General features: G+C 37.8%; 1 protein-coding gene across 1 annotated transcript; it reads left to right on the forward strand.

Annotated features, from left to right (window-relative positions):
* Nucleotides 1–54: 54 nt before the first annotated feature.
* On the forward strand, nt 55–27915 carry LOC121427579 (E3 ubiquitin-protein ligase MIB2-like). The gene is made up of 21 exons (XM_041624038.1): nt 55–377; nt 1575–1743; nt 2852–2958; nt 3709–3909; nt 5904–6013; nt 7535–7642; nt 8485–8589; nt 9487–9643; nt 10315–10454; nt 11438–11586; nt 12049–12205; nt 13969–14123; nt 15554–15677; nt 16032–16241; nt 20436–20614; nt 21713–22014; nt 23917–24094; nt 25124–25253; nt 25820–25936; nt 26937–27082; nt 27565–27915. Exons 1-21 carry the CDS (start codon nt 149–151, stop codon nt 27830–27832), a joined length of 3441 nt encoding a protein of 1146 aa, XP_041479972.1. The 5' UTR covers nt 55–148; the 3' UTR covers nt 27833–27915.

Below are 27915 nucleotides of genomic sequence, written 5' to 3' on the forward strand. Positions count from 1 at the left end.
ATATAGAATAGATTTTATATGTCATTGAATACATTTCTTATAATTCATAGGATCAAAAACATATTTTCTTGAGTTTCCGCAACATAAGCTGGTCATCTGAAACCCTTTGAACGGGTAGAACTCCCAACATCATCAACGTCCAGCCGCGATGTCTATTGAACTGGGCACTCGTGTTGTGCGTGGTCCAGACTGGAAGTGGGATGACCAGGACCATGGGGAAGGCCACGTCGGAACCGTGGTCTATATCGGGAAGGGGGATCCCGTCGATCGTCCGGAGAAGACCGTGCTCGTCATGTGGGACCTCGGAAGGAAGAACAATTACCGAGCTGGATTCAACCGTGCCTATGATCTCAGGATCTTTGACAATGCACAGACAGGTTGGTACATATGGCAAGTTCCCCCAAGTTTGTGCAAGTCCCCCTTGTCTGTCCACATGCGTGTCCGCACAATTCTAGTAAAAGAAGATACGCAACATGCCTGTGCAATTCTAGTAAAAGAAGATACGCAATGAACACAAACTCTACACATGCAATACATAGATATTCATAAAAAATCTGATTGAAAATGGTGGAAAAATAATGAGTTTTGGGCATTTCTTGTGATGGCCTCAAAATGCAGCTTTTCTCATCAAAATTCTAGAATTGCATGCAAAGTGAATGTGTGTGCAGACATTGGGCACCATATTTTTGTTCAATCTGAAAATGACTGCCTGAGGTTTTTTTCCAAGAAATTTTTATGAGATATTTGGCACACTAACTCATAATGATGTAAGGAACATTATCAACTGACAGATTTTGTGAAATAAAATGAAATTCATATCAAATCTTAACTCAAATTGTTAGGTGCGCTGACTTATGACCACCATCATATATATTTTCCTTAATATCAAAACTTGTCTAGTGCTGGTCAATGTATGATTTCGATGTTAGTTGATCACTGCTAGCAAAATATCGCTGATTTAAACACAATATTTTGCCAAGTCTGAAAAATTAATTATATGTGTCCAATATGATCTTAAATTCTGGGGAGAGGGAAATGATAGTAAGACTTTAATCTGTGTTTATTTGTGTACCAACTTACAAAGTTCTTAGTTGGTTTAAAGCAATACAGAGCAGCATTTGTTGTCAATAAATAGTGATTAATTTTTCATAATTCACAATATTTCCGGCATATTGTGTTACCTCTACATATCAAACATAATCATGAAAACCATTATAGAATATTCAATATTTTGTAAAATATTGCAGCATTTTGATGAACTGAAAATATCACCCAGCGCTAAGCTTTTTTAGGCCTATTTATTGACAGGAATAACCGTCGTTTCTGGGGATTTATTTAACAATTTCTGACATTTCACTATAATCCCCATTGGAGCCAACGCTGATCAGCAGAACAACCAAAATACAGAGACTGACAGAAGGTTTTGGTGTAGTTTATTTAAAGCTTTTGTTAAAAGGTCAGTTATTCTTGATTATCATATTACATTGGACAATCTTACAAAACTGCAGTGGCAGTTGAATCTTTCTGAAAATTTAAATTTTGATTCCGTATTTTGTATGTCCCTTTTTTTGCAGGTGTTGTTCATCCCGACGTGTCTTGCATTGTTTGCAATGAAAAGATTCACGGAATCAGATGGAAATGTATCAAGTGTTTCAACTGTAACCTCTGTACACACTGTTTCATGGATGATAAACATGATATCAGTCATCCCTTCCAAAGGTTTACCACCAAAGATTCCGCTGGGTAAGTGTTATTTCTTGAAATCATCAGGGGTACAGGCCTGGGAGGAATACCCTTATTGCCGTTCAACTGTTCGCAAAGTTGAACAATCGAATAGTTCGACTTTGAACACAATCAGGATTTTTCCTGGAAATCACACACAAAAAAATGACCTAATTTACGTGACCTGCCAGTGGTCAGACATAATGGCCGGAATTCACACTACTGCTACTATCCTCATTCGTGCCCTATGGCACATAAGGCCTCCACGCTTTTTTTGGCGGTCTCTAGCACAACCCCTGGCCTCATTCCAACTCTTCCATCCGTAGGTATTTCTATCCTTCTCTACAGTTCTCCTCCATGTTGTTTTTGGTCTACCCCTTTTTGTGTTTTCCTCCTGGATTCCATGTTAGAGCAGTGTAACAATGATGGTCATCCTGCATTTTGAGGACATGACCTATCCTATTCCAACGTCTTCTTTTGACCGAATTGGCCCGAATTCACAATGGTGGTTTTTAAAACCCTTGGTTGAACCCCTGGTTTATGCAGATTTCCTGTATAAATTACGCTTAATTTAGTGCGTATCGGGTGCGTGTATAAAAAATTCCAATGCTGATGAGCGCTTTTGTCACAGTGCGCCAAATTGACGCCTGTTACCGTGGTTAGATACGCTATTTTATTCATGAGTCCACTGTTTGAAGAGTGGACTCATGAATAAAAACAGTGGACTAATGAATAAAATAGCGTGGATAACCATGTCAACAGGCGTCAATTTGGCGCACTGAGACAAAAGCGCGCATCAGCATTGGAATTTTTTAATACATGAGGTAAAATAAGCGTAATTTATATGGGAAATATGCATAAACCATGGACTCGACCGTGTGTTTTCAAAACCACCTTTGTGAATTCGGGCCAATGAGCAAGCTGACTTAGTCAAATGTCCTAGGACAGCCTATATGACATGTACAGTAGGGCAGTCATTCTCTTAAGATATTAAGCCTGCCCACTCATCCGATAGTAACTTGCCCACATGAACAGTAATAATACGTGTAATTCTAATCTGCCTGCATGTAGTATGCACCTTCTCCACTCCCAGGGTGATAATAGTTTTTGTGTACGTTTCTCCATGTAGGAGAACCCTGTATTGCAGATATGGATGTAGGAAGGTGGAGGCATTGGGCACCTTTCCTGGGGCCTCGGTCCAGAGAGGCAACGATTGGAAGTACGGCGATCAGGACGGTATGTATTTCAATTTATAATTAATAATAGTCATGATGACGATGATGATGGTGATGATGATGATGGTGATGATGCTGCTGATGATGATGATGATGATGACGAAGACAACTACGATGATGATGCTGATGATGGTAATGATGATAATGATGATGGTGATAATATTACTAATGATGATAATAGTAATAATAGTCATTTATATACTGAAGTGCCATTTATCTAGACATAGTCTACCTCGAGGTGCAATTTTATTATTATTGTTTCCCTAGCTTTAACTCGAGTTGCCTTCCACCGCGAAGTGCATTCAAGTAATTACGGTAATCATAAAACCTATCTTAGTATTTCCAGACAGTGAGCTATGATTGTTTTGTGCAGCAAATAAGCTGAGGAAATAAACCCACACTGCGAAGAGATTTGTGCCACAAAAGAACTTCTGCATTGATGTCATTGCACCACCATACTAGAGGCTGAAGCTGCTATCTGTCTGCTTTGGTGATCTACAGCTTGCACATTCCTGACAACTCTGTTTAAGCATATTCCTATATCCTCTGAGGGAGGGCGCTAAATACATAAGATCTATTGGCTTCCCTGGGTAAAATATGATGCCATTATTATTATTGTTGTTTTTGCTGTTATCATTATGATTGATTATTATCCATGGTTAAACCGCAACTTCAGATGAAATGAGATCTTACTTCTGAACATTTGCCAATGCGATTATTGTTACTTCTACCCTTGAACCCTTCCCTACAGGAGGAGATAGCAGTCGTCCTGGTACTATGGTAGACGTACAAGGATGGGGTGATGACGGGAACAGGGCGGGAGTGGGTGTGAAATGGCCTGGCAAGAGTAAGCTCTACCGATACCGTCTCGGATACGAAGGGAAGGTGGACGTCAAATGCGTTCAGGAAGCACAGAAAGGAACGTACTATCCCGAGCTGCTCCCGAACTTAGGTATCGTTCATTTACCGTTTTCATTCTCTGCGAGCTTTAAGGTGTGTTCATTGTTAATTTTCAAATTTAAACAGCAATATGATGAAAATCCATATTTTGTTGTTCAAAATAGAAATTAAATACTCAAAAAATTTGCTCTGCCCAATCGATCGTTGGCCCGGCAGCCGCTGTGCAGTGCCAGATCAACGAGGCTCTATCCCTTTAATCGTTGAACCCAGCAACCATCTTTTAACGTCTTTTGGTTTGATGCGGCTGGGGTTTGAACCCCGGACCTCCCGGTTGTGAGACTGACGCTCTACCAACTGAGCCAACACTCCGGTTTTGAATAATGATACAAAACTCAGATATAAAGAAAACAAAGGGTGCATTGATTGTCCCCCATTCTTGGTCGTAAAAGTTATCTTCTTTCTTCAAACTCCCCAAATAGTGTGCTTTTAAAACGATAAGCTTTGATTTTAAGACCTCCAGCATCGCCAATGCACCAAAATGCAACACTGAACGCAATTGAGTTTTCAAACATCGTTGTGTGATTTGTCTTACTGTCGGTGGGCTGCGTTAATGTTGTTAGTGTTGGGGAACGGAAAGATTATCAGCTTGTAATCAGCTTTAAATTTTCGACCATGAACGGTTCACTGCTGATCATGTTTGTGTTCTGTGTTTTGTAATTGCGTTTTGTATCATGATTAATTTTGATGTCTTAATTTGAAAATCGACTTTGAACACACCCTTAATGTATAAAAGAGTATCAGTATTCAGTAGTATGCTGCACTCTGCGATTGTTACATGTATTTTGCATATGCTATACACTCTAGTTATAATGTTGTAGTTTATTATTGATTCTATTAATTAAGAGTTGGTTGAACATCGGTAGCTTGAGTAGAAATAAAGGTTCTTCAAGGATCGGCAAAATCCATCAAAAATGTGTGGATTAGTGCATTTTTTTATTTCATGACATCACATATCACCAACTCCTCTGCATACATGTATTACAAAAAATGAATTCTTTCAAATGCCCTTTTTTCTCTAAATACTGAAAATGATTTTACTTATACCATCAAACGATAATAACTCATTATTTGACATACATTGAGTGTTTATGAATAGAATTTATTGTAAGGCTGAGTCGTGTTGAGATTTTTTCTAGATTCCGATGGAATGCACCTTCCCAGTCTAATTTGGGAACGGTTGCAGAGAGCATTGCATTTAAGCACAAGTCAAAAGATCGAGCGCAAGTTCAGAATGGACGCTTTTGATTGGTTATAAATCAAGTTATGTTTGATTTTGGGGGGTTGTGTTTGATTGCAACTCTTTTTCCAGCGGACCCCAGGCCCTCGTCTTACAAAGATTTATGATTGATCTGATCAATCTCAACTGTCTGGAAATCCATCATGCCATAATTTTATTTTACAGAAAATTTGCACAGTGTCCTTTGTAAACAAAGAGAAGCACACTGAACTTTCAAGAAAACATTGAATGTATGGATATACAGCAAATCTATAAAATCTTCTTGAAGAAACATGCATTTTAGATAATGATGTTGCTAGCTTTCCATAGTTGCGGTTGTTCGGATCAATCTAAACTCTTTGTAAGACGGGGCCCTGATCTATTGTAACTATGGAAAACAATCAATGTCATAATTCTCCATTATATGTTCCTCTGCAAACAATTAGAATTACCCTGGTTTGTAACAAAAATGATGCCCACAGGAGTATTGATCATATTTAGAAAACTCTTTTAACTAACATACATGTATGAATTCCAGATGACAGGATAGCTGGCTTACCATAGTTGTAATTTACCAGATCAATCGCATCTCTGGTTGGTTGGTTGGTTAATAGTGTTTTTTTTTGCAAGTCAGTCAATGATGACTATAATTCTCTCTTTCTTTATACAGCAGAAACATTATTTTCGTTTGTTGTTTTTATTTCAGACATCTCTTTAACTCACAAAATAATAATGTAAGACTAGACACTGATTTGTTTTAATTTTTTTAGGTGAAACGGAGGACCTTCAAGTTGGTGATACTGTTGTGATTCAGCTGAGTAAAGATACTCTAAAATCATTTGGTGATGCCAGCATCGGGGTTTCCCGACAAATGCAGGAGGTAATGATGATGATGGTTTTGGTTGTGGTGGTGGTAGTGATGATGATGATGATGATGGTTGTGGTGGTGGTAGTGTTGATAATGAAGATGATGATGGTTGTGGTGGTTGTGGTGATGATGATGATTATTATGATGGCTTTGGTGGTGGTGGTGGTGGTGATGGTTGTGATGATGACAAAAGAGATGATGGTTGTTATAATAATGATGATGAGGATGACAATGATGTTTGTGAGGATGATGACGATAAGAATGATGATGATTACGAAGATGGTGATGAAAATAGGGATGATGATGATGAAGATAACGATGATGGTAACGATTATGATCTTGATGATGATGGTAGTAGTAGTGATGATGTTGATGATGATTATGATGGTTGTGGTGGTTGTGGTGATGATGATGATGGTTATAATAATGATGACAAAAGAGACGATGATTGTTATGGTAATGATGATGAGGATGACAATAGGGATGATGAAGATGATGATGTTTGTAATGATGATGGGGATGATGAAGAAGAAGATGATAGGGATGATGATGATGAGGATGATGTTTGTGATGATGATGATGGTAACTATGATTATGATGAATATTGTGATGATGATGATGATGGTGATGATGATGGTGATGATGAGGATGATGATGGTGATGGTGAGGATGATGGTGTTAGTGAAGATGATGATGGTGAAGATGATGATGATGATAGTGATTGGGATCATGATGATAATGCAATATATGATTTTGATGATGATGATGTTTGCAGCTATACATTAAGGAACACAAATGTAACCTGAGAAACTGAACATTTCATATTCTGCATTTTTATGAACGGATATGATTTTTATGGTGAGTTAAAGTAATTTTTGTGAACATCTGGTAGCTGTTTCATAAAGATGTGTCATAATAACAAATGTACAACTTTCATAACAAATTCACTATCAGCCAGGTATATTGAGTGATTTCAGTAGCTTTGAGCTGGAATTGCAAATTTGTTACGACAACAAGATTTATGAAATGGGGCCCCTCGTGTGTTGCTGGTACATTTGTATACCAGTGTAAAATAAGAAGATTAGGGCCGTCTGCACCAATCCGAGTTTTCAAATTAGCGCGCTATTTCTGATCCGGCAAATTATCCTGATCTGATCAATCTCGAGATTATTTGTAATGGAGACGAAATTATCGCGCTAGTTCGTAGGATTAATCTCGAGATTGCAATCCCAAGTCAACTTGGAATTATTTGCAAAATAGCGCGCTATTTTATGAATTATCGTGCTAATTTGCAGGTGCAGATGCACTCTGGATTATTTATTCACGGCGTCAGACCATAATGCATCGATGCCTCGCTCGAGCAAGAATTGCTCTTATTGCGATGGTGGAGACAGGGTTTCTTGAATCTCGAGATTAATCGCAAAGAGGGCCGATCGGGCTAAAATTTCGAGATTGAGCAAACTCAGGATGGTGCAGCACCACCTATTGTATTTATACTTAATCCCTTATGATACTTTCAATTTTATTTTTGAGGTTGCTGGTGAGAAAGGCGTTATCAAGACAGTAACTAACAAGGGAGAGCTGGGCATCAAGTACCTCAGCGGGCAGGTGCTCCATGTCAACCCTCTAGCAGTACAGAAGGTTGGTTACTGATTTATTATGTTCCAATGTTTTGTTAATCTTTCATTGAGTATTTATGTATTTTATTCTAAGTATACCTATATTAGACTTAATTACCTCTTTTGTAAAACGCATAGAGATTGTGTAGAATATTATGCGCTATATAAGCATCTACTACTTTTATTATTGATTTTATTTCCTGTGATTATGCCCAAACATAGTACAAAATCAATACATTCGATATCATGAAGCACGATATTAAAGCCAGTTGGGTGTTTCATGTAGGTGTTCGTTAGTTACAAGCGACTAAAAGAATGACCAGTGACCCATTATTGTGCTACATGCTAATCCTTATGTAATTGACTTAGCACCAAAGAGTGTTTTCCAGCATGTGCACAAAAACTTGGCCTTACGCAGAAATCTTTAGCTGGGGGGGGAGGACACGCTTGAAATCAAGGATGTGAAGCGACAGTGGTTGTTATTCGGGCACTTTTGTATTTTGTAATGTGAAATTGAAGGATTTTATGCATAGTTTTGGTGGGGAAGGGGCAATGGCCCCACTTGCTCCCCCTCCCCCCCTGCCTACGACTTATCAATACCAGAGGTCATTTGTACTGTGAAGTGGTTTCTCACAGTAATGGTGAAAAATTTGGTAAACATGAGTAAAATAAATGTAGAATGACGTATGCAAGTGCCAGATGAGTTGAAAACCAAAGAGCTCAGAGCTCAGAGCTCAGAGATTAGACTATCCCATTAAATCCCAAATAGAAATTGCCATCTTTGTAGATGGATGGTTGCTAATTCATATATGATTGTATCTCATTCCTTGTGTGTATATGTTTTTTTTTATGACACAACCTCAGGTTTCGGCTTTCAACGTTGGGGACAGGGTTCGGATCATCACCGACCAATCGCAAGCCGAGAATCTTCAGAGGGGGCATGGAGGCTGGAACCATTCCATGAGAAAGGTATTGTGTTGTACAGTATCTCGTACGGGTGTAGTAGTTCAGTCGATTGACTTCAATCTGTGGGTTCAGGATGCAAATCCCACTAGAGGATAACATCCTTTGGCAAGGCACTTATCCACATTTAGCTACTCTCCATCCAGGGGGGTGTTTCACAAACAGTTAAGTACGAATTAGAATCGCACTTGAATACAGAGTTGTACGCGGTATCTAAGACATGACCACGTTGGTCAGATCATGCCAAAAGGACACGCACTACTGCATATTGATCAATAAGATTGCCCGTTGCGTTTCATTTGCGCATCGGCATTTAAGTGTGACTTAAGTCATACTTAAATCTTTGTCAAACACCTCCCAGGTATTAAATGGGTACCCAGTAAGAAGCAATCATCAGTGTTATTAGTTTGGCATGTGCACACTGGTAATAAATGATTGCGTGGATAGGAGGGTACATGCATGGGCAGTTATTGTTGCAGTCTGTTCATACATTTTTTGAAGAATACATATTTGTTGAAACTGTGCCTGGGGGCCGTTTCTTAAAGCTGTTCGTAAGTTAAGTCGACTTTAAGAACAACTAGCGAACCTTTCTCACGTGCTTAACCATCGCCAATGAATTTACCGTTTACTCCAAGAAAGGATCATGAGTTCTTCTAATGTTGCTCTTAACTTACGAACAGCTTTATGAAACGGTGCCCTGAACTGAAATATTTTAAAACTGCTCAATATCATTGTGTATATAAGTTTAGATGTGTTTCGTTAATATCTTCTATGTCACTCATTCCCTGTCAAATGATCCTTTGTCGTGGGATATTGTACCTTATCCTTTGTCGTGCGAGGATTTAAAAAAAAGATAGAGTCGTGTGGATTTATCTAAATTGTGTGATTTCTAACCTTGTCCAGATTCTTGGTAAAGAGGCATGTGTAGAACAGATATACAGTGATGGCGACATCAAGGTTAGGATAGAAGCTACTTCTATTAAGCTGCTATTTCATCCAGCATGTTTGACGTTGGTAGAGCCAGGACAACATGAAGCTGTGTTTGAACAAGAGCCAGGAGGTGGGTAGAATCTATATATCTTTCTGTTCATCTGTCTGTCTGCCTGTCTGTATATCTGTCTATCTATCTATCTATCTATCTATCTATCTATCTATCTGTCTGTCTGTCTGTCTGTCTGTCTGTCTGTCTGTCTGTCTGTCTGTCTGTCTGTCTATCCATCCATCCATCCAGCTATCCATCCATCCATCCATCCATTCATATGATATCCATCCATCCATCTATCTACGTATCTATCCATCTATCCATCCATCCATCCATCCATCTATCCATCCATCCATCCATCCATCTATCCATCCATCCATCCATCATCCATCCATATAATATCCATCTATCGACCCATGTTGGCAGTAAGTTTTGGCATTGGAGTTGTACATGAATCATGTTTTGAGCAGTTTGGGTCTGACATGTGTTCACAAAATGTTACATACCGGTAATGTTAAAACTGCATAACTGGGCATTATTGATTCTATCTCATTCTAAAAAGTTTGTGAGACTGCAAAGATGAAAAAGTCAGGAGGCATTGGGGTCAAAATCTATTTGTGATTGTAACTAACCATGCAATTTGTCAAAGGGGGAGTGGGCGTGTGTGCCCCCCCCCTAGTTAAGGCTAAATCTCTTATTTCAATCACTTCATTCATCTAGCATTCTATCATATTCTGATTGATTCCTAGATGGGTTCCTATCGCTGCTTGACCAGCAGAAATCCATGGGCCTTCAAAATGACCAAGCTAATAAGAGACGTCTTAGTAAAGCAGCAGCTATGGGGCGTGTCGGAGAGGTCAGGGACATCCTAGAGGCGCATCCCGATTGGGTAAGAATCTTCTGATATCCATTATTTTATCATGAATGACCAAGGAGGCGCGGCAAGATAGCGCGGGCGGTATAGCAGGGATTTCGGATTCTGATGACCAGGGTTTGATCTGGAGTGACCTCATGGGCAATTTTGGTCAAATGACCTTTCATTTCTTTCATTATGATAGGCAGATTTTAAAGCAAGATATTATGTAAGCATGCCTTACATAGCAGTATGCAGAAATTGCATAGACCAGGTGACTAAAATAGCACACCAATGAACTCTCTATGAATGTATTTGTTGCATTTCTGCCAAGAATGCTAATTAGCATGTTATATTAATGTACTTTGCCAACTGTGAAATACCAGTCGCTAATGGACGCATTGTTTTTTTTGTAGATCTAACTAAAAACACAATTCAAAAGAACATATGAATAATCAAGAAAATCAAAGTTGGTGCTTATCTTATTAAATTTTAAACCACCATGTCACTTTAGTACATATACGAATGACCTTCTTCTGATAATGCGCAAAATGGAACTCCAAACTGGCTTATTTTTGTGGCGTGATTATCGGAAGTAGAGCAAGAGTTTACAGCTTCTGCTTAAAGTCTGTGCTACATTTTGGTTAGTGAACAATAAGTATGTGCAACAGTGACCTTGATTAGCTATTATTTGATTGATTGCAAACATTTGAGTAATTAGGTCCAGAGGGGTGTTTCACAAAGATTTTAAGTATGACTTAGAGTCGCACTTAAATGCCGACACGTACATGATATGAAACGCACAATCTTATTGATCAATGCGCAGTAGTGTGCGTCCTCTTTGCATGATCTGACCAATTCGGCCATGCGTTTCGTAACGTACGCAACTTGGCATTTAAGTGCGACTCTAAGTCATACTTAAATCCTTGTGAAACACCCCCCTGGTTACAAGACCTCTTTCTGTCACTTAACATCCATGCTTTCTCGAATCTCACTTTATCTCCTCTACTGTCTCTTAGATTGACTCGTTATACTCGAATCGCACAGCACTTCAAGTAGCAGCCCACCAAGGTCACCTGTCGACGGTGAAAGAACTGATGAAGTATAGACCTTCTTTGGAAGCAGTCGATAACGATGGAGATACTGCTCTGCTTTATGCTGTTTATGGGTGAGAAAAGTTTTAAAAAAGTATTCTTGTGTACAGTTCTCTATTCTAAGACTGATGTAAGATTTATTTATATTGATACTTTGAAATATTTGTGGAAATAATTTTGGGGTGTGTACAGTCATTAGAGGTGTTGTGGCTTCGTAGATAAGTCTCCGGACATTGAATCACAAAGTCCGGGGTTCGAATCCCACGAGGGCTCTTGTGTCTTTTGGCAACTGAAATTTTGGGGTGTTCCAAACTTGCAATCAATTTCACATTTTAGATGTGATTTTTTTTTACCCTATCCAGCCTCCCCCCCCTGATAAATCTGTAACACAAGAAGATTGCACCATGACGTTTCATGACTTTTTTCCTTCAAGTCTCGCACGACTTATAAGATCAAATTCGCATAGCGGATCCAGAGTTACATAACATTTTTTAATTTTAGTACCCTAAAGAAGACTGTTGTTTATCTTGTTGCAGCGATAAACCTGTCATGGTGGAATACTTGTTGGATAAGGGTTGCTATATCAACGTCGTCAACAAGCAGAGAAGGAGCTGCCTCCACGTTGCAGCTCGTAGAGGTCATGTCAAGTGTGTCGAGATCCTCCTCAAGAGAGGATGCCATTGTAATGCTCAGGTATAAAGTCTATGTGATTGTTATAACCTGTCTTTAGTGCATGTCACCATTCCATGTCATTATTAGATAATATTAAAGATAAATTCCAGTTGTGGTAACGATTGCAAAATGAGTTCCTACAGAATCCAATGAAATGACCACCAACGTGTCTGTGTGTATAGATAAAAAAAAATTGCTGAGGCTTAATTGGCAAATAAGCATGGGATTCGGGTCAAGCGTCGGGCTGACATTCAAAGCAATAATAATACATTGTCCCACGTGCGCTTATCTGTGTTGGTGATCTTCAGTGTGAACATTTTTCAGCGTATATTTCAAGATTTCACAAAGTTTCAGTTTATGTAACTACCAGATCTAGATCCTCGATGATATTGTGACAATTAAACTTGGTTTCACACTCTTTTTCGTGAAATCAGTGTTTAAAGCAACTACTTTCATTTATCTTTAATGTTTGTGCCACAAAACTTTTTTTTTCAATCAGAATTTAATTCATTCAGGTGCATGATCAAAATAAAAAATCTTTATATTTCTGTGTTGATTGTATAAAAAAACCCTTCTCAAGCATGAAACTGCCTGAAAATTTTAGGAAATGATCTTTGTCCATAGCTTTGTAATCCAATGACTAAATACGCAAACCAAGCGCTCAAACAGCTATTTGGAATATAAATAAAAAAACATTACAGAGAGAGGGTGCGAGGTTTCAATTTAAATCTTAACGGCCGGAAAAATGCCATATTTAAATTCTCATGGGTAAAAAATACATTTAATGACTGCTACATATGTTTCTGTAATATTGAAATGTATAGTTCACATTACCGACCCTTTACCAAAGTTTTATACTGGCTTTGAGGTGGTGATGCAACATTTGCTCCGGCAGCGATTTCTCAGACGGCAATTGCCCCGGGCTTTACTTTGTCAAAGATATAGGGTTTGGGTTGCAATAGGGTTTATTTTAGGATTAGGGTTAGGGTTAGGGTAGGGTATAGTGTTAAACCCAGGGTTGAAATTGGTCATTGGGTGATTTCAAGTTCAGTGTTGACCTTTTGGTGTTGGTGTTGGGTCAATTTTTACACGATTATAACACCAAACATAAAATGAGGATGGTCCCGAAAAGTCACTCACTAGTTGTTGAGATGTCAATAATGTGATCTGGATCAGTTTTACAAGCTCTGAATAAGTTTTGGAGCTAGGGGAAGCAACCGAAATTTCAACACTAACACCAACACCAAGGCCAACACCGAACTTGAAATCACCCATTGTATTTTATGTGTGGAATTTGCAGTGGAGCAATTGTTGTCGGAGCTAATGTCATGGAACCTTTAAGGCTGGTGCAATCTGCATGAGCCATTTGCACTGCGATTTGGGAAATATACGAAGAAACAGCATTTGATATAAAACTTCCAACCAATTGAATTTTGACAGTCAGGCCCGTATTCTGAAGTCGGATTTAACTTAGACCATGGTATAACTGTGCTAAAATTATGGGAAGCAAAACGTTTCAAATTTTGTTTACAGTGATTACTACTCATTTTAACTGTGCTCTTCACTAATTCTGTAATGGTGAAGACATCTGTCATAGTCATCCTTCCCAGGTGGTTAATAATGTATTGGGAGTCAAATGAGCTGATACATTGAACCTGTACTGTTCGAGATTTATGTAACAACTGGCTTTCCATAGTAAAACCACAACTTAAAACCAGAGTTTGAATGAAACCTGACTTCAGAATACGGGCCTGAGAGTCTGTCCTCATTCTATTTTTCATCAGGATAAAGCTGGAGACCTTGCTCTTCACGATGCTATCCATAAAGACAAACGTGAGGTGATAGACGTCCTTGTTCCGTGGCCGAAGTGCGATCTTACCCTCCGCAACAAAAAGAATTTATCGGTACTACATTATGCTGCCCTCAGGGGTAACGACTAGTAAGTATGAATAAGCAAAAAAAAATTTCAACTCGCGTTCGGTCCATTTGACGAATTACACAAAAATATCAGCTATGGCAAACATGCAAACGTTATATGCAGGCAAGCCCTGACCAGAGTTAAAATATATCTTTAGTGTGCTGAGAGACATTTATCCAAGGTATTATGGGGTGTATACAAGTGGAATATTATTTGTTATTTTATTTTTTGTTTGAGTGATTTATCAGTACTAGTGCCTTGGAAGCACCTTGGTGTAGCGGTTCTGACTCTCGCCTTGTAATCAGAGGGATGTGTGTTCAAATCCCACCGTGGCCTAGCGTCCTTTGGCAAGGCGTTAATCCACACTTTGCCACTCTCCACCCAGGTGTTAAATGGGTACCCGATAGGATGTGAAAGCCTATATGTAGTATGCCTAGCAATTTAGTCTTGGAACTCTTGTTGGAATGCTCCCCAGGGAGTGGAGTAGGTGCATACATTGTATGCGGGCATGCAAGGATCTGATGACCGGGGTAATGATATGTCTGTAAAGCGCTTAGAGACATCGTTCCGATGTATTAAGCGCTATATAAATGCGGAATATTATTATTATTATCTTTTAATGTCCAGATTAGTACGATTAGGCTTTATATCCTTCCGTGGTGATAATTGACTGAGTTTAGTTTAGTATTTTTTTCTATATTTTACAATTTTGTACAATTTGAAAATTCAAAATTGATTTAAGAATGACTGATTTCTATAATTTTATTACAGTTCAAAACACAATCAAGATATAGAAATTATGAGGGGCCTTAATATAAATTTTTTTCTAAATTTCTAGACTCCTTATTTGTGATTGGGCATTGTATATTGCATGTAGTAATCTTGAATCTATCTTGATTCTTGAATCTTTAGATTATATATAATTTGCTTGTTTTGTAAAGACCAAGACCTTAATAAGCGCAGTTAACTTCTCCTACAATTTGAATTCATTTTTTATTTAACAATTAGTGTATGTATAAGTGGTATTAGTGTATGTATAAGTGGCCCAGTGAATTAGTCTGCTGACTTTGAAACAGAGGGATGTGGGTTCGAATCCCAGCCATGGCGTAATCTTCTTCAGCAAGAAATTTATCCATATTGTGCTGCACTCAACTCAGGTCAGGTGAATGGGTACCCGGCAGTGAGAAATTCCTTGAATGCTTGAGCACCTAGGCAGCCCAGCTAAAGCTGGGGTAATAATAATAGCAGGGCCCACTGGGAGAACAGTTTTCAGAACTGAAGTGGCTTCTGTGGGTAAATATACCTGTATTATTATTATTCTTTTTTAAACTGTACCTGAAAAAATATTTAGTGTATTTTTACATGACAATAAATTGTCTTAGATCTTGAGTTTTCAATCATTATTATTATCAGGAACATTTAACAAATTTTCTTTTATTCTTCTTTTCTAGTGCTGCTGAACGTCTGGTCTCATATGCACCCAATCTTCTTAAACTGAAAAGAGATGGTGAAACTGCTCTTCACGTTGCCGCTAGCAACAACTTTGAGAAGGTTGCTCGATGCCTAATTGAGAAAGTAAGCCTGTTTATCAGTTGTAGTTTTTCTGTAAGCAAGGATTTTTTATTCTAGTTAGTCACTTTAATAAAAAAAGTCCCTGAACCTAAGGAATTGTTTGTGATTTACCTTAATAATTTAAAATGTTATTTTATCAATTTTTGGTGGGGGGGGTTGTTACAATGATTTTTTAAAATATATGATCAATTACAAATTATATTTGCACGTTTGCTGTTGCAAAATAATTCCAATTATATTAAATCAATTTATACTCTCCGTAGCAAGAAGTAGATCAACCACGCCTTCATGAAAAATGTACCTCTGACTTCCGTTTTAATCCTTGATCTTTTTTTAACCAAATGCTGCCCTCTTTAGGACCGGAATATACTCGATGACCGCAATTCACAGCAGAAGACGCCACTATTGATCGCTGTGTCAGGGGGGCATGTGAGCATAGTGAAACTGCTGGTTGAGGCTGGTGCTGATGTCAATGCCAGTGATGCTGATGGGGATACGTGCCTGCATATAGCTGTGCTGAGATACAAACACACCCCCTCTGAGAGTGATGCCTCAATACTCCAGCCTGTATGTGTGATATTGCATTATTTTGTACAGATATTGCCTACCTAGAGCTTGAATATAACATTTCCTCTCCCGACAGAGTTATATTTTCCCAAGGGATTATATTTTGCTCGAAGCGTGCAGCGCCGAGGGAGAATATTTTCCCCGAGGGAAAAATATAGCTTTGGAGGGGATTTGAAATGCTATTTATTAAAAAGATAGACCAGGCAATATCTGTTATATTATATAGTCTATGTAGATTCGCCATCAGAGATTGCATTCATCATCTGTCTCCAACCCGAAATTCTTGCTGCAGCTCTGATCCATTTATAGACAAATTTTGGAAAATACATCAAGCGAGTTCTTTATGCAATTGATGCATTAACACTAGCGCATACATCTACTAAACTACCTGATTATGCTACTTGTAAGCAGCGAGTGACGTCACCTTAGTTCAATTCAAATTCAATTCAAATTTATTTTCATTCTTCAAAATGATACAAATAAGTACATGATAGATTGATTCAATTTAAATAAACAATAGCATGAACAAAATTCAATATTGGAAGAAAAAAAAATACATATTTGAAAGTAATCTAAATATAAATTAACATACATGTCAAATTAAATCAATATAATCAATATCATTAGATATAATTGAATCAATGCAATTATATATCATAAGAAGAATGGAGGGGTGCACTGAAAAGCAAAGCTTGTATAATGTGGACCCCTCAAAAAATAGATACAAGGAATATAGAAATATACGTAAAGTAATACATGAAGATAACGAAAAGGCAAGTAATAATAGTAAATAACACGAAACAACACAACACATGAACATGAGGTGGACAATAGTACGATAACAACTGCCTAGAATATAGAAAGAAAATAGAGATAGGGAGAGGGATGCAAAAGCTAATTTGCTGCATATAATTATATTATGTCTACACATACATACTCATCAATACACGCACACACACACATATATATATACATATATACACACACATACACATGCATACATACACGCATACATATACACATTACACATAAACATACACACATACACCCCTCCATACACACTTATACAAATACACCATTACACACGCACACACACACACATACAATATAAAAGGTACAATATAATGTATAGACAAGCTATAACTTTCAAATTTTATGTCTAACTGGAAAAAAATAAAAAATAATAATAAGGCTTTATGTTCTGTATAAACATAGATTAGCAAAGAATGATACAAAATTTTAGTTTAAACAGTGAATATAATTCATTAGGAAATAAGGAGCATAAATTTTAATTTGTTTTTAAAGGAAAGTAAAGAACGGGCATCTTTAATCTCATCGCCAAGGGAGTTCCAAAATCTTGGACCTGTATATAAATAAGTATTTTGTGCTAGATGCGTTCTGAGGAGGGGCAAGTGATATTCATTTGACTGCCTGGTGGGATAGTTATGGAGGGATTGGTTTTGGTGAAACATAGAGTCAAATATGCGTGGCAATGAATTATTTTTGTATCTATACATGAATTGACCTAATTGAAATAAATATAAATTTTTTATTTTCATGATTTTATGTTCCAGGAACAATTGATCTGTATGAGAACGAACTGGTGCATTACAAATAATTCGGAGTGTTTTCTTTTGTAAAACTAATATTTTGTCCAATAAAGAATTATGGGTATTTCCCCATGCTAATATTCCATAATTAAGGTACGGTAAAATTAAGGAGGAATATAACATGAGTAATGTGACCTGAGGAAAATAGTGTTTTAACTTATTAATTATACCAATATTACGAGATAATATTTTGCTCACATGAAGAACGTGGGGTTTCCAAGAAAGTTTATTATCAACTATAATTCCTAAAAATTTAATTTGGGAAACACATTGTAAAGGTGTATCATCAAAGATAATGTCAGAAGGTAAAGATTCAATAGAATTACTAAATATCATATATTTGGTTTTGTTTAAATTAAGAGATAGTTTATTGGCGCGTATCCATTGAGTCAAATTTAGCAGTTCTAAATTCATGATCTGAACTAGAGTTTGAGGGTTTTTGTGAGCAAAAAATACATTGGAATCATCTGCAAAAAGAATGAAAGAAAGAATGTCAGATGATCTATGAAAATCGTTAATGTAAATAATGAATAAAAGAGGCCCTAATATACTACCTTGTGGGACACCACAATTAATGTCATGTTGATCAGAGATGTGATTATTTAAATAAACATATTGTTTTCTATTTTTAAGGTAATTCCTGAACCACTCCAAGGCAATTCCACGTATTCCATAATGAGAAAGCTTGTAAAGTAAAATGTCGTGGTTAATAGTGTCAAATGCCTTGGAGAAGTCCAGGAATATACCAATTAGATGCGAATGATCATCTAAAGAATGGGCTACTTTATGCACAAAATTTAAAAGAGCGTGGATAGTGCTATGTTTTTGTCTAAAACCAAATTGGAAGTTAGTGAATATATTATTGATTTTAAGAAATTTAGTTGTTCTAATAAAAATTAATCTCTCTAAAATCTTAGAAAGAGAAGAGAGTAAGGATATAGGACGGTAATTACCAGCATCAAGCTCGTCTCCCTTTTTAAATAAGGGAATAACTTTCGCAATTTTCATTTGTTTAGGAAAAATACCACTTAATATAGATTTATTTAATATATGTGTCAAGGGCTCAACAATAGACGATATGGTTCCTTTTAATATAAAATTACTTATGTCATCATGACCAGCACTGTGTTTATTATTTAAGGAGGAAACAATATCGGTCACTTCATAAATAGTAGTCGGATAGAAGAAAATGGAATTGGCATTAGGTTGTCCCAGGAATTTAGAAAAATGCTTATTGGATTGTGGAATTTTTTGTGCCAAATTTTCCCCTATCGTAGAAAAGTAAGAATTCAAAACATTGGCGATTTCTGTGGGATCTTCTATATTCCGATTATTAAATCTTATTTTAGTAATATTTGATTTCTTTTTTGAAATATTCAAAGCTTGCTTAATAACTTTCCATGTGTTTTTCATATCATGTTTATATTGTTCTAATTGAATCGAGTAATATTTCTTTTTTTCTGCACGCAAGACTTTTATTAATGTATTTTTATAAGAAGTATACTTAATTTTTGAATGTTCATTCTTCTTCAATTTGAATTTATAGTACAGTCGGTTTTTTTTTATTAATTGAGCGCAAGAGGGAGTTAGAAATCCAGGGAAGTCTGGGTGATGTTTTATAATTAACTCGATTATCATTCTTTTTAGGAATATGATCATCTAGATGTTTTTTAAATATACTTAAAAAATTGCCTAAAGATAAATCAACATCGTCAGTGTTATAAACGCTAGACCAGTCAACTCTATCTAAACTGACACCAAGACTAGCTAATTTTTCTGGGGTGGCCCTACGTCTAGCTGGTAGTGAACATAGCGCCGCAGTTGACAATACAATGCAGCTACATTCACTGAGGTGGCGTCAAAACCTAGAATATAACAATTGCAATCCTTGCAGCTATGGTTACGTGATGGTTTATTGACCTATCACTGATTTGAATCTACATATTATACCTATGTAATATAAATTTATAGAGTGCAGAAACTATTCCATAAAGTATATACTCTTCAGCGCTTTATAGGACTCCTAAAATGCTTCTTAATAATTACATAGATGTGTTTTGAGCTTTGATTTAAAGTTGTTAAAGGATGGTGCTTTCCTAACTTCCAGCCCTAAGCTATTCCAGTGCTCAGGGGCTACACAAGCAAATGCTCGATGACCTAAAAAAGTGTTTCATTTACCCAAAACGTTTGATTCTTAACCACTGATTCAAGTTTTTCTGACATTTTACATCTACAGTCTTGCAAAGATGTTGAATCATTAATCTGGGGCCCGTCTTATAAAGAGTTGCGATTGATCCAATCAATCGCAACTATGGAAAGCCAGAAAGTCAACAGTCAAAATTCATGCTTGTTCAAATTTTTCTCTAGATATGAATGTATATCCATAAATCAATTGATTTCTTGACGATTTGGTGCATTCTCCTTTGTTTACAAAGGACATTTTGCAAATTTCCTGTAGAAAAAATTATGACACTGATTGATTTCCATAAAGTTACGATTGATTGGATCAAAAGTAACTCTTTGTAAGACGGGGCCCTGAACTCACTATTTCTTCAAATTATTAAAAATAATTTCACCTCCATAGTTATGTAAGGGTGTCGATGACTCCTTGCTGAAGAAGGCCGGAGTACCATTGATTGTCTATCTTATCCAAAATGGTGCAAGGATCGACATATCTAACAGGAGTCACAAGAAACCCTTAGAGTTGGTGGAAAACAGTGGAGTACTGAAGGCTCTCTATGGCATTGAAGGAAACCCAGTCAGGTAAAGATCCAGGGGGGTGGGATGTTTGACCCCATCCTCATTACTCTTTCTAAAAAAAGTTTACTGGAAACCGGTTCAGGAAAACAGTTTGGAAGATCGCTTTGCCAGCGTTCCCATTTGATCACCCGAAAGTGGTTTTCAAAATCGCTTCATGTGAAGTGATCTTGTTGCCATGGGAATGCTCTCAGTGGGGTGACACATTTTGCGTGAAATTTGAAACTGCATCGTAGGCATTCTACACACAGTGTGTAGAGTAGCGCGCTCGAAATGTGCGAAGACCGCTTCCCGATGAATGCTAAAACCAGTTTGACGAGGCAAAGCGATCTTGAAAACTACATCGCTATCTGGTTTTATGAACAGGTTTGGAAGAATGCTTCCAAGATCGCTTTGTCCGTTCAGACTCGTTACACGTTGAACTAGTTTCCAGTAAACAAGTTTTAGGAAGATATTGAGAACGGTGTCTTTTACAAAGATTCAAGTGTGACTTGGAATTTCATGATATTGCATACGGTAAGAAAAGGCATCACCACATTGGTGATATTGTGCTAGGTAATGCATGCACAGCGTATTAATAAGATTGCATATCACATATCATGTTTGCGTTGACATTTAAGCATGACTCTAAGTTAACACTTTACTTTTATGAAACATCACTTGGTGTATATTGGCACTGAAATCGGGTCACGGTGAATCTATTATTCCAGGGGGCCGTTTCTTAAAGCTGTTTGTAAGTTAAGAGCGACTTTAAGAACAACTGGTGATCCTTTCTTACACACTAAACCATTGCCAATGAATCTAACATTTACCGCAAGAAAGGATCACCAGTCGTTCTTAAAGTCGCTTTTAACTTACGAACAGCTTTATGAAACACCCACGAGGCCTATCTACATTAAGTTTTCATATATATGCCTCTAATTAAACAATTAGAACTATATAGTGAATTTTCGTTGACAATATTCGTCAGTCCTTTACAAATTTCTGTCTCTAATGCCTCTAATATTTTGACATGGTTCCAAAGGTTTTCTTTCAAAATTACGACTCCCTGCAACTTCTTGTATTGGGCTTTATATCATAAATGAAAATTCCTTTTCCATGTAGTGTCCCGGCGCCTGTAGATGAAGTTGACGGCCTCCAGGTAGATAGTGCCAGCCGGGTTTTTAATCTCAAGTCCCAGCAACCACCGACCCAAACAACACCACCAGCAAGCTTGCAACAGACCCATAAAACCCCACCACAGAGTCTAGATCAACAGCAACAGCCGCAGCAGCAACCACGTAGTCGACCGAAGTTGTCCATGGGACAAGGGAAGCCGCGTAGTTTCAATCAATTAAGAGAGAACTTACTGCCTAGGTCACCAAGGTCACCTCCTATCTCTCAGCAGCCCCCACAATTCCCAAGAGGTAGGTAGTGGGGTTTGTATCAAATTCATCTAATGCCAATTAGTCCAATTGCCAACTCATCTACTATCATTTGGTTTCACGAGTGCCATTTTCCATAATTTGCATCAGATTTTGTAAAGGGTTATGTATACTTTAATCATTTTATTTCATAGTTCCATTATAGCATATTATACATGTAGCATACATTTTACATCATAAGTCTGATGTTGTTATTATATCTCGATTCAAAAGGTTTATTTTCAGTTGGTCTAATGCCAATTCATCCAATTGCCAACTCGTCCACTATCATTTGGTCTACCATCAGTTTGTCCTCTATCCACATGATCTATTTGCCAATTCGCGTCCACTCACCTTTTCGTCTTATAGCCAGTAATGGGCCCAAAATTGTGCAAAATGAATGAAAATAAATGGATATTAGACCAATTAGTTATGAAACGAAATGGTCTTAGACGAAATGGTGATTAGACGATGTGATGATTTGATGAAGTGATGATTGGACCAAATGGTTATTGGACCAAATGTTGATGGACGGAATGGCATTAGACTATTCAATAACAGTAGAGCATGTGGTGAGTGGACGAGTTGGCAGTAGACAAATTGGCAATTTTACTGGTAGGGGGTTTGGTTGTAACCTCCCCCCTCCCCCCAAAAAAAAAGAAAAGAAAAGAATTAAAAAAATAAATATATGATGATGATAGTAAATGATTCAATGAAATTAAAAAAGATAAATAAATAATTATAAATGAAATTGATAAAAAGCTCCAAAATAAAAATAAATAAATTGAAATATATAGATTAATGAATAAATACACTGTATGTGAATGTTTGAATGAATTGATGACTAAATGAATGAGTGAATGAATAGATAAATAAAATGATTCATAAATTGATAAGTTAATGAATGAATGAATGAGTGAGTGACTTGAATGTATCAATTAATGATTAAATGAATGAATGGATGTCTGACGGAATTGATGAATGATTGAATGATTGAATGAATCATTGACTGACTGAATGAATGACTGATGGAATCGATGGATAGATGAATGAATGAATAAATACACAAAACAAAAGCACACACAAAAATAGACTCCTCAATTATATCACATTAAATATACTACATCATGCTATGGGTACTCATGCTAACATCTCTCCTTTCAATGATGCACTGTATTTCATATTGAGCTGCAAGATATGACTATTGGGGCATTGTAAGAAACTTGCGATCAGTTGCAAACATATTTTTGTTCCCTAAATCAGTCATATGTCTTGTAATTAATGACAAATTAGTGACTGATTACTGGGCCCCGTAGAGTTCCGTTTGATCCAATCAATCACAACTATGGACAGCCAGCAACGTCAACATGTATTATGCATGTTTGTTCAAAATATTTTCTAACTATGATGTATATTCATGCATTCATTGTTTTCTTGAAAATTCACTGTGCTTCTCTTTGTTTACAATGGACATCGTGCAAATTGCCTGTAGAAAAAAATTATGGTATGGATGGATTTCCGTAGAGTTAAGACTGATTGGATCAGTCGTCATTCTTTGTAAGATGGGGCCTTGATCAGCATCTTCACACAGTCAGTGCAGTGTAATCTGATTTGCTAGAGTTCAAATTGATTTACCAGTTGTAAAATTGCAACAAAATATTTGCAATTGGCTGCAAATACTTTCTTGCAACACCACCTATGCTAATGAAATATTATTGTTATTATCTTTCATGCATGTTAAGCATCACATTGAGAGGCAGACGAGACCATTATATTCAGCTTTTGGAACAACTCAATTGGAATCCAACCCATGACCTAACGTTCATAAGGCCATGCTATACCACTGCCAAGTACATTGTAAAAACCAAATTTACTTCTATACTTTTCATATCTTTCCACCATCAGCATTTGAAGGTGTACACAGGATCGATGTGAGTGAGCTGGACCTCAGTGTTGAGATCGGCGGAGGTTCTTTCGCTAGGGTCTATAGAGGGCGCTGGAGGGGGACTACGGTCGCCATCAAGAAGATGAACATAGCTGGCAGCAAACGAGCGGAGATAGAAAAGGAGGTGGACATACACAAGTGAGTAGCAAACAACTTAGAAGAGTAATAATAAAAAATGACTGATTCAGGAATCATGGATGGAAAAGATATTTTTACCTTTTTCATTTCACCTCCTTTAAAGATAAATGCCAATTGTGGTAATGATCTCAAAATGGGTTTGAACCGGGGGGGGGGGGCACTCAGTATATAATGCATAGTGGGTATGTGCCGCGGAGGGGACCCCCATTTTCACACTCAAATTTCCGTTCCAAGGCATAGCATTTTTGCCTTGTTGAGAAAAAGAACAAAGAAAGCCGCTCCAAGGCATAGCATTTTCTTCTTATCGAGAAAAAAGAAGAGAGAAATCCGCTCCAAAGCTTCGCATATTTTTCGTTACGCCGCTCCGATCGCATTGAATGAGCCGCAATTTTGGTGAAAAGCCGCCGCAGAGCTCCCCCGGCGGAGGCCGCGCTAGCTGCATCATGCACACATGACCGTTCCATAGGGATGCATACGCACTCACACGCTGGCGATCCGTTCCAAGGACCCCCGTTTTCACAAACATTTGTCGTTCCGAAGCCCGTTCCGAGGACCCTCCATTTTACAATAAGCCCGCTCCAAGGCCCCCGTTTTTTGTCTCGCCCGCGGCACGACCCCACCACTTTTTTGGTCGAGTGCCCCCCCCCCCCGGGGTTTGAACAGAGTCCAACAGAATGGCCACCTAAGTGTTTTTATTTATAAATAAAATATAATTTATAAATAAGAAATATGTGCCAAATGACTTAGAAAAAATGTGTAATTGCTGAGAAATGAGCAAAATAATCACTGAATTCCATAAAATGTCAGGTATTTTTCCAAGTAATATTAATACACTGTCCCACATATGCCTTTTTGTGTCTGTGATCATCAGAATTATTGGTTCCTGACCATGCGAGGTTTATTATGGATGTTATGTATGCAACTGTATGAATGTGTAACAGTTGACCTCCCATTTGCTAGCATACAATGGGCTAAGTAGGTGTTGTACAATTGTTGTACAATATTCTTTCTTGATCGTATCATACACAGACAAGCCATGCATCCGAACATCGTGCAGTTGATGGCCCTGGGATACAGTGATGTCTCCGCGTACCTTGTCATGACGTTCATCCATGGCTCAACGCTTCATCAGTATATCTTCCCAGGAGAAAAAACAAAGGTAAACCCCTTCAAAAAAGGGGTAGTCGCAGGTTTTTCTAATGTTAGGGGGTTGGGATGAAGAAAAATGATGCCTTTTTTGTCAAATTTGGTTGACAAAAAGGATTCTCTTTGTGAAAATGGAATCGCGGCCCAAAAGAGGAAAGGAAAGGACTTTTATTTTTCCTAAGAGGGGAAGGGACGGAGACTAAGGGGCACTTGTGACAATGGTGGTGACGATGATGGTGGTGATGATGGTGATTATGATGATGATGATGATGGTGATAATGGTGATGATTGTGATAATGATGATGAGGATGATGATGATGACGATGATGGTGATGATGATGGTGACGACGATGATGATGATGATGGTGACGACGATGATGATGATTATATCTGTAATGATTATGGATGTTCAAGTGATTTTGATATTGAGTTAAGTACAATAAGTACAGTGAAAGTAACAGCAGAAAAAGAACAATGACAATGGTAGCTGAGCCAAAGTTATAGATCATCATTTCTAATTTATGTCAGTCTGCAAAACTCACATATTTTATTGTTTTATCATCCTCTTTGAATGTTCAGAGCTCCACGCTGACGGTCCCACAGAAGAACGAGATATCAAAGGCTGTACTAAGCGCTCTGACGTTCATGCACGCCAGTGGTCTGCTTCATCTCGACATCAAACCAAGTAACATCTTGGTAAGCCTTTTCTCTTTTTTCATATCGTTGATTGTTTTGCAGAAGGGTATTAGGATTCATGCCATTCCCATTCCTTTGAGCCTGGCAGAAAGGCATGCAATTAGGTCAAGAATATGCAGTGTGCTAGAGAGTTGATGCCTTCTGCAAGGTATACAGGAATAATTGGAATCAATTTTTGCAGAAACCCGAACACACTTCACCCAGACAGACGGCAATATATCGTATTGATGCTGATAAGGAGACAATATATGAAAGTGATAGTGAAAACAATAACCCCTTACTAGTTTGGGCTTTCTTGGTAAATAATCCAGTGGTGGGAGGGGGAGGGGGATGGGTTAGAGAAGTGGAAACCCCTCTCCCGACCTAGTTTTGGTTAATAGATATAAATATTTTTGCCTACATGATTAATTCCAGAAGTACTCTCATTGTGTAGAATAGGGTATTTTAGGAATTTGAAAAGGTTAATTACTCAAGAATGCTGTTCAACCTCTTCAGATTGAGAAGGGGATATGGAAGACCAACCTCTGTGACTGTTGTCTATCATGCATCAAGGTTACAGGGATTCAATAAGGTTAATTTCTCAAGAATGGTATTCACTTAACATAGATTTAAAAAGGGGACACGAAAGACATACTTTTATGACCTTGATCTATCCTAAATGTACATCAAAGTTATGGAACTTTTTAAATTTCTAAGTAAAGGTGTTGTGGCTCAGTGGATAAGTCTCCGGACTTTGAACCACAAGGTTGGGGTTCAAAGCCCTCCGCAGCGCTCTCATCTTTTGGCAAGGCGTTTATCTACAATTGCCAATCTTCACCCAGGTGTAGTAAAAGGGTACCTGGGAGGAAGGAATACCTTGAATGCTTGAGTGCCTGATCAGGGCAGCCGTGCTAAAGCCGGGGTAATAGTATGCAGCTCTTAGAAGCATTTCTATTCAGCGCTATATAAATATTGCATTTTATTATTATTAAGGAATATATATATATTTTCCTCCCTGCAGATTGAGAAGGGGACGTTGAAGACCTACCTCTGTGACCTTGGTCTGTCCTACATCAAACAGAGAGCTCACATGTCTCTTTCAAGTCACCTTAGTAAAGCAAGAGGAACGCCCATGTACATGGCTCCGGAGATGCATGCCGATCATTCGTGAGTAACTTGAAATTGTCTTCTGGAGATATTGCCCCCAGTATCACAGTTTTGTATTAAAGGGGGGGGGGGTAAGGGTTTAAACCCCCACCTTGGGCTCCTGAAAACAATTTTAAAAAGGAGTGTGGAATCAAACTCCATGACCCCCATCAGAATCATCATCTTCATGATCACCATCACCATAATCACCATCATCATTTTTATCATCTGTATCAGAATCATCATTACCACCATGATCATCATGATGATCATCAACATCATCACCATCATCATCATCATCATCACCATCATCATCACCATCATCATTATCATCATCATCATCATCATCATCATCATCATCATCACCATCATCATCATCATCACCATCATCATCATCACCATAATAATCATCATAATCCTTGTCATTATCATTAGTCACCATCATTTAATTTTCATGCTCTCTAATATTTCACATATATTATTTCTCTCTCTAAATTACGTAGGTTGAAGGTGAGCAGTGCTCAGGATGTCTGGTCGGTAGCCTGCACCTTCATCGAGCTTTACGGAGAGGTTCCGGTTTATCCCCCCACCATGACTCTATGGGGGTTAGCGAGACGTTTCATGTCCGGACTAATCATTCCCGATTCCCTCGAGGAAGTCTGTATGCCGCAGAAAGACATTATCAAGCCGTGCTTCACCGTTAAGACCAGCGCTAGGCCGATGACTAGTGAGCTGCTACGGAAATTTGAGGATCTTTGCGAAGAATCGTGACGACGGTAGATGACTCTGGTCGTGCAGAGCTTTAGAACTGAATACCACCAGATGATCCATTCATGGCTATTTTGTGGCTATTT

The sequence above is a fragment of the Lytechinus variegatus genome, chromosome 14, assembly GCF_018143015.1.
Source record: "Lytechinus variegatus isolate NC3 chromosome 14, Lvar_3.0, whole genome shotgun sequence".
In the NCBI taxonomy this organism is placed as follows: domain Eukaryota; kingdom Metazoa; phylum Echinodermata; class Echinoidea; order Temnopleuroida; family Toxopneustidae; genus Lytechinus; species Lytechinus variegatus.

What these genes read in the sequence shown, in the direction of transcription:
- LOC121427579 (XM_041624038.1), top strand. Translation starts at nt 149, where the DNA reads ATGTCTATTGAACTGGGCACTCGTGTTGTGCGTGGTCCAGACTGGAAG. An exon ending in GTTTGAACAAGAGCCAGGAG is followed by an intron (nt 9,644 to 10,314) that starts GTGGGTAGAATC and finishes ATTGATTCCTAG; the next exon opens with ATGGGTTCCTATCGCTGCTT. An exon ending in ATTGAAGGAAACCCAGTCAG is followed by an intron (nt 20,615 to 21,712) that starts GTAAAGATCCAG and finishes TTTTCCATGTAG; the next exon opens with TGTCCCGGCGCCTGTAGATG.